Below are 7,531 nucleotides of genomic sequence, written 5' to 3'. Positions count from 1 at the left end.
AGGTTTTTTCCCAATGACTCATTATTAATAAATACTGTAATTTACATGATTCTCTGCATTCCATCAAAGTGCAATGCTCCAAGATCTCAGTCTGTGTCCTTTCAAGTTCTTTAGCCACTAGTCCATGAAAGTTTGTTCTGGCTCTGGGGAAAGTTTTGGTCCAGAAGTTATCCAAAAGAAAACACAAATTCTGCTTCTGTGACTCACTTCACCAGTTAGATATTCTAACCAAAGGAATGATGTAAGAAAAAAAAAATCAAAAACCAACCCAGTAGTTCATATTTCTTTTAATGATCAAAGGGCTTTCTTCTCCCACTTGTTTATAAAAACTTCAGAGCTATAATACAGTAGCTGTTCAACATCCTCTTCTGGGCTCTCCTCCACAGAAAGTATCTGAGAAGGGGTTTGTCTGAATTATCTCAAGAGGAAATAGAGGGCATCCTCTGACATCTGCATCCATCTCTCTTCTCAACATTAATTTCCTCTCATCTCCTGTAGATAAGAAAAAGTTGAAATGAGTTTGTCAGGTTGTAAGGGTATCCACCAACCAACTGGAAGCACAGAAAATTGTAAAAAAGGCTGTAAGAACAGCGAGTAGCAATCCTGTATGAAAATCAGATGTATTTTAGGTGTACAAAAATCTACTCACCTGAGACAGTACTTCCTACACAGCTGTGCCACACATTGAATTGCCTATCACTGTTTTAGTTTTCTAAAGCATGTTGTTACCAGAATAACCACTACCTGCTAATGCCCAGGACAGATACTGTGCTAAGTTAATTAGACAAATATTACTCTTGAGCTGCAGCTGTGTCTTTCAGAGCTAAACTGAACAAACCCTTAATTGCAGGGAAGTTGCACTGGTTTTTTTATGCCATGCTTATACCTTTTAAAACCAAAAACCCTTCATCACTGTAAGAACTGTGGCAACCTCACCTGCCACAGAGCTGTGGTGTCCCCCTCTCTCACCTCTCCTCTGGAGGGTTTCCTGAAGGGGTGAGCCATCATGAGGGGCAACATCTTGTGCAGCCATAGAGGTGTGATGTGTCTTGAATTTCACTTTTTTGTGCAACATTTTCTTACATTTTCTCTGAATCTTTCTGAGCGACTCCAGCTGCATGCAACTGTCCGTCTCTGAAAAGCCACATTCATCAGATAAAAGATTAGAAGAAAGCTTTTTTCGCTTTTTCTTCATTTTATGAGCATTTTTCTCCTTTTCCCTGGATTGTCTCTCACTTTTCTTTCCTTCATATCTTAATTTACTACTAGACCTCTTGCATGACTTTTTAAGTTTACGTTCACACTGCCTTGCCAAGCCCTCATGGACAGAATTAGAACAGGAGTTACATTGGCTGGTTTCCTTCTCTTGACCTTCCAGAGCTACATTTTTATGGCAAACCAGTAATTCTCTTTCCCCAGCTCTTGTAGACAAGCACCCTTTATTACAACTGCTGTAAATTTCTTCATACCTTCTTTCTGCTCTCTTCACTGAGCCGCCACATGCCTCTCTAAAGCACTCAGAATCACTGATCTCTTCCAGCAAATCCTTTGATCTGCAAGCAGATCTACGTGTTCCATATGGTACAGTGCCTTCATCTTTACCATCTTCTTGTTTGAATTCCTCATTATGAGTAACAGTAGTGCACTCCAAAGAATGATTCAGTCCAGCATGTGGTACAGTATCAACAGTGAGTGAGTCATTCCTCTGCACCTGCAGCTTTTTTGCAAGCTTGCCCCCATGGACCTTGCTTTCTAACACTTTGTCTGTTGACTCAAATTCTCCAAGAGTGATCACCAGCCTGTAATTACTATCACTGCTACAATTTCTCTTGTGGAGGTTTTGTACAGGACTCAACTCTCTGAAGTGCTGACCATGTTTGTTTCTCAAGCTGCTGTCAAACCCACCACCATCATCAGACACCACTCGCTTCCACCGGGATTTGTTCACAGTGGTTTTTGGCTCTAAGCAAACACGTGCATAGTGTGGTGTCTGATAGTAGTTCAGTAAATAATGGATGAATTCATCAGTCTCATAAACCTTTTGCTTTCTGCAATCATCTTGCTCAGACACTGTGTGGGTGTGACCTACGTCCAGTGCTGGGTGGTGCCTTGCAGGGAGAGGCTGGATGACCCTGCCGTGCTGGGTGACCGTGATCAGCAGGGAGTTGCACACATCTCTGCCAGGCAGTCCATCAGAGCTCGGGGCTGCAGAGGCATCATTTAAAATTGTCCTCACTATGTGACAAGCAGGTGCATGGAAGGTACTCACATCTCCTTCCTCACAGCATAAAGCACTGCCTTTTTGGGTTAATGGGCACTTAAACTCCACACGTTTCAGCTCTTTGTGCGTATGGTAAAGGGAGTTAATCAGCTCCTGCTGGATGTCTTTAAATGCTGTTTCAGAAAACGAATTGTCCTTCTTTATACCCAGTGAAGGATCCACTTTTTGACTTGCCAACTGTGAAACCAAGAAAATAGAAATTTATTTAAGACATCACATTCATAATTAAGAAGGCCAATGTCAGATGTAATGGGGCCCTAAAATTCACACACAGAATGGCAAGGGTAGCCTCTGACTTCAACTCACAGTAAATTACAGTCCTTTAGAAATCTTTTACATTACACACTTGTTAAAAGCTGCAATTTTTTCTTTGCAAATAGTGGAGACAAAGCCATATTAGAAATTAAAACCCCTGTTTTCATTTGAAACCTTTTCTGCCCAAAGCACTAAATTAAACTTGCAAACATTAATCTGTGTGCAAAACACTCAAATTTTTATCATTTCACTGCTGACTTTCTCAAGACATTATCTGAATCAAATAAGTCTGGTAATGAGTGCTGGCCAAGAAAAAAGAAGAAGCTATTAGAAATCCAAAGGGTATAATCTGTGCCAATTTAGTTCAGTCACTTGTAGACCTGAGACCAAAACAAGCAAAGAGAGTATCACTTATGTCTCCACTCCAAAATTCCTTGCTTGCAACACTGGATCAAGTCTAATAGAGCCAAAACAGCTTTTCCAGCCCTATTTTTTACTCAAGAAAGACAAGGTCTTGAAAAAGCACCAAAGGCAAAGTTTCTGAGTGAAAATGCACTATGTTTGCTCTCAGGGCAAGACTGAGAGCTGTCACAAGATATGGACCTCAGGCCTTCTCAGTGTCCAGTCAGCCCCAAAGCAGTCTCCTGAACAGCATCAAGATATCAAATGTCTAGTGAATTATTCAAGCTCTAATAGATATCCTTAAAAGTTTAAAATACGTTTTAAAATAGTCTTACTTTCACACGATTTAACAGCACTGTAAGCAGTCTGACAGACTCCACTCTTCTCTGAGCTAGCAGGGATTTCCTTTCTTCCCATTCAGGCATATTCTCTGGCCAGTGCTGTTCTTCAGCTGGTTCCTTCTGCTGCTTTGGGGGGTGTTCCTCATCTCCATCTATCTGCCTCTCTTCTCTCCTCTCGTGCTTAGCTTTCCTTTTTCTCTCTTGAACTTCTTTTCATCACCACGTCTTTTTCTAGGTAATTATCAATATGGGACAATTTAGATGACACTTGTTTTACATTGTGCATCCTGGGGAATTGGATGTAAGTTTTTGAAGTGCTAATAATAAGCAAACAGTCATCAAGAATCACATGTGGCTAACAGGGAACGTCCTTTGCTTAAATACCATGTTTTAAAAAACCATAAATTACACACACCCAACTGATCCCCACAGTTAGAAAGTTGTCTCTTCAAATGGTCTGTACTCTTGGGTTTTCTTTGTAAGCACTGCCAAGACAACAGCATCACATGATTGTTTGTCCCCAAGGACACAACTAGAGACTAATCATTTGGATCTAATTCTTAATTTAACAAATCTCCCCTACAGATTAGCAGGAGGGTCCCATTTAAGAGGTATTACAGCAGTAATTCAGGGGTTATCACTGAGCAAGGCTTACCCAGAGCCAAGGCCTTTTGTGAGGAGGCTGAGGGTGAGCAAAGAAATGGGAGGAGACCCAGCCAGGACAGCTGATCCCAACTGACCTTTTTCTAGCCAGTAATCACCAGGCAGCTGCTACACCTACTTTATTTAACAATAAGAAACTAAGTATCTTTCAGACTCTCAGCAGCTCCTGAGGTAATCTCCCAGTTTCAGCACCAACTACACTGAAAATACTGACAACCTTTAGCTTACCAGAGAAATTTTTCAGGAAACCTAAACAGTATAACGCTGGGTTTTGATTAAAGGGGTTAAGTTCAGATACCTGAGCTCCATATCAGTATGCCCACATCTAGTACAAACAGAATAGTCACACTAGGTTTTTTTGCTCCTCACATGATTAATTGTATAAAAAGTTTACAGAGAGGCTTCCACTGGTTATCAAGGACTTTTCAGGCCTAAATTCAAAGAAAAAGAAACAGAAGTTGGCAAACCACCATCTGTGCCAGTTTCTTCCACAAAGGTTCAGCACCTAGTCACAAGTAAAGCTTAGTGTATTTCATTGCTGTCCATATGCTGTATTTTTCTTTATTTTGTAGACACTATTTTAACATAAATATAGACTAAATCAAATGGAGAAAAAATAGATACATATACAAAGACAACTGCAAGAGTGCCACATAAAAGCTTCCACTGAAGAAACACAACAAAAAAGTTTGTAAGATGGTTTTCACAGGTTATAAACTATACTGTTATTACTTGAAAAATGCCTGTTTGCCTTCAGCATGGGAATGTACAAGGGAAGACAAGCACAAAAACTGTTTGATAAAAGAGAATGACTACACTTTATTGAGAATGACAAAGAAAAAACCCACACATGTACTGGAGAAAAAGCAAGTGCAATTAAAATTAACATAAAATAACCAGGAATCCCTGGCAGCAGCAGATACAGCACAGACTGAGCACTGAATCACTCCTCTTAGGGAACTGCAGCCAAATGCACTCAGAATTAACAGTAAGTTAACTGTAAATTTGTCAGGCAAGGCTGAATCTCTCAGGATTAATCTCTGCACACAGCTGTGTATGCACACAGACACACCTCCAGTGTCTCATATAAGCAAAGCAGATACACAAAGCACTTTCTACAAAGCTGAAGCAGTGAGTGATCTCTAGAGTCCCTTCTGCCCACTGTGCATTAAGATAAAAAGCTTTCCACCAAGTTAGTGCCAACCAAACTTCTGCCACCCCACTAAGATTTGTGGTGCAGTAGGCTAAAACCTCCAGGACTCTGTTGTTACAACCTGCAGAGATGTGAATGTCAAGCCTGCAGACCACTGGGTGTATACAAAATCTTGTTCTGTTTTGCAAGTAGATCATCTATTTAACCAATATATTATCCTGATATATTATCCTGCCCTTGCAAGTCTTCTTTCACTTATATCCTTACACCATCATAGCTGCAACCATACTGCAATAAATCACCTAAAAGCCCTAAACTCTCTTCATAGAGCTGAGTAAGCTACAGTGGTTTGCTAGTGCACACCATTACCCCTGCTCTTCCCCACTTGTGCTCATAGCCAGGAGCTCCTCAAGCATCAGAAATTTCTCTCTACATAACTGTGAACAAGGCACAGAATTATGTACTGGCTGACCCACCGAATTGCTGTTCAGCAGAATGGCCTTTTGGAATCAACCCTGACATATCAATAAGCCACTGCCTCAACTGCTGCAACTGATAAATCACAAGGATTTTGACTTTCAACTCCTTTATCAGATTATTATTCCCCTTTGGCCACTCTGCCATGGTAAAAACTTTTGGAACACATCTGCCCTTGCACTAGGATTTACTACAACAACTGAAGGTTGAATTGTCCTTATCTTACAACACCCTAAATTGTGCAATCTAAGTTCATACTTTAAAACAAACTTACACTTCTGGGAAAAATTAGCAACCTGGCAATATCTAACCTGAAACACTCACATAGTCCATATGAGCAACATGCAAGTAGTGGGAATAATTGTTCCAAAGGCACCCCTCACATTTGCTCACTGTACTGCTAGCTCAAACAGCTCTTACCATCCCCAGTTTCCCAGCTGGTCACTCATGCCAGGCCCTGGGCCACCACAAAAGAGACCATACCATCAACCAGGTCAGGATAAAGGTATCTTAAAGAGAAAAAAAAATATCATATTTTTCTAGGTTACTTTTCATGCTCCAACCAACAGTGTAGTCCCTGAGCAATCCCACCAGCAGAGGTGAAAGGAAGCTCAAGGCAGAGGAAAAATTTTAATTCTGCAGTGGTATGTAAGGAGCACTATAAGCTAATGCAATGTAGCATCCATATGTATTGATCCCCAGCAGTAGAGTTCATCATGCAGAGAAAAAAAGCTGGAGCTGTTTAGCCTGGAGAAAAAGAGGCTCGGGGGGACCTTATGGCTCCGTACAACCACCTGAAAGGAGGCTGGATCCAGGTGGGGATCGGTCACCTCTCTCAAGTAATGTGAGAGGAAATGGCCTCACATTACAACAGAGGAGGTTTAGATTGGATATTAGGAAAAACTTTTCCACTGAAATGGTGATCGGGCACTGGAAGAGGCTGGAAACACCATCCCTCGAAGCCTACAAATGGTTTGTGGCTATGGCACTTGGGGGTATCCTTTAGCAGTAAACACAGTGAGTGTTACTGGTTAGACTCTGTGATCTTAGAGGCCTTTTCCAACCCTAGTGATGCTATGACAAGCACTTACCAGAAACTCACTTGGAGAAGTCTAAAGAGCTTGAAACTGATTTTTAACAAATGAGTTTATCCAGCCCGCTCTATGCAAAATTAAGTGAAAAGGAGCGATGATCAGAAGTGCCGCTGCTCTCATGAACATTGCAATAAAGGAGCGTTTTGAACCCTCCCAGCACCGCTGAGGCGAGGATAACACAAACCCCCAGCCCAATGCATGGAGCCACTGAAGGCCGCGGTCCCCGAGCTCCGGCAGCGCCGGCCGAGGGCACCCGGCGGGCAGGGCCCAGCCCTCGGCGGCTCCAGCGGGAGCCGCGGCCCGGGGGCCCGCTACCCCGCCTCGGCTGCAAGACCCGCCAGGTGCGGAGCCAGCTCGGGCTGCCCGAGAGCCGCAGCAGCCGAGCCGAGCCGAGCCGGGCCGGGCCGTGCAGCCCCCGCCCCAGGAACCCCCGGGCCCAGGCCCGCTGCGCCCTCCGCACGGGCCGGGCTCTCCCGGCTCAGCTCGCCACCGCCCCCCCAGCACCGGAGCGGAGAGGAGAGAAGCGGGGCTCGGCCCGCCCGTCCCAGCAGGCCCGAGGGCTCCGGGCAGCCCCAGCGGAGCCGCCGGGAACCGCCCCGGCAGCCGCGACAACTTTCCCTGGCGGAGCGAGCCCCGCGGCCCGGCTCGCCCCACCCGGGCCCGGAGCGCCCTCCGCCGGCAGCGCCCCGCTCCCGCTCCCCGGGCCAGCCGCCCTTACCCTCCGGCCGCCGCGGCACCGCCAGCCCTGCGGCCGCCACCCGGGGCGGAGCGCGGCTCGCCCACGGGCCCGCCCCGGGGCGCGGCTCCTCCGCTCCGCCCGCTCCGCAGCGCGGCCCCTGCCCGCCCGCTGGGCGCTGCGTGCGGT

At 45.0% G+C, this 7,531-nt stretch overlaps 1 protein-coding gene across 6 annotated transcripts; it reads right to left on the bottom strand.

Moving 5' to 3' along the window:
- Positions 1-271: 271 nt before the first annotated feature.
- Positions 272-7,462, bottom strand: LOC135447570 (A-kinase anchor protein 17B-like). 6 transcript variants are annotated; one of them, XM_064712507.1, is made up of 6 exons: positions 6,664-7,331; positions 5,993-6,081; positions 3,274-3,510; positions 1,470-2,458; positions 970-1,134; positions 272-492 (listed from the first exon to the last, which is right to left on the bottom strand). In XM_064712507.1, the coding sequence occupies exons 3-5, from the start codon at positions 3,361-3,363 to the stop codon at positions 1,080-1,082; spliced, it is 1,134 nt and encodes a 377-aa protein (XP_064568577.1). In that variant the 5' UTR covers positions 3,364-3,510; positions 5,993-6,081; positions 6,664-7,331; the 3' UTR covers positions 272-492; positions 970-1,079. The 6 variants fall into 6 exon arrangements, 1 of the variants encoding a protein (XP_064568577.1); XR_010440207.1 differs by lacking the exons at positions 5,993-6,081; positions 6,664-7,331 and adding an exon at positions 7,385-7,462; XR_010440206.1 differs by having other exon boundaries at positions 937-2,458; positions 6,664-7,338.
- Between the last annotated feature and the right edge of the window lie 69 nt (positions 7,463-7,531).

Source organism: Zonotrichia leucophrys, chromosome 4A, assembly GCF_028769735.1.
Source record: "Zonotrichia leucophrys gambelii isolate GWCS_2022_RI chromosome 4A, RI_Zleu_2.0, whole genome shotgun sequence".
NCBI classification, from domain to species: Eukaryota; Metazoa; Chordata; class Aves; order Passeriformes; family Passerellidae; genus Zonotrichia; species Zonotrichia leucophrys.
The sequence above is the reverse complement of the archived record's forward strand: the minus strand, read 5'-3'. Positions and strand labels throughout refer to the sequence as shown.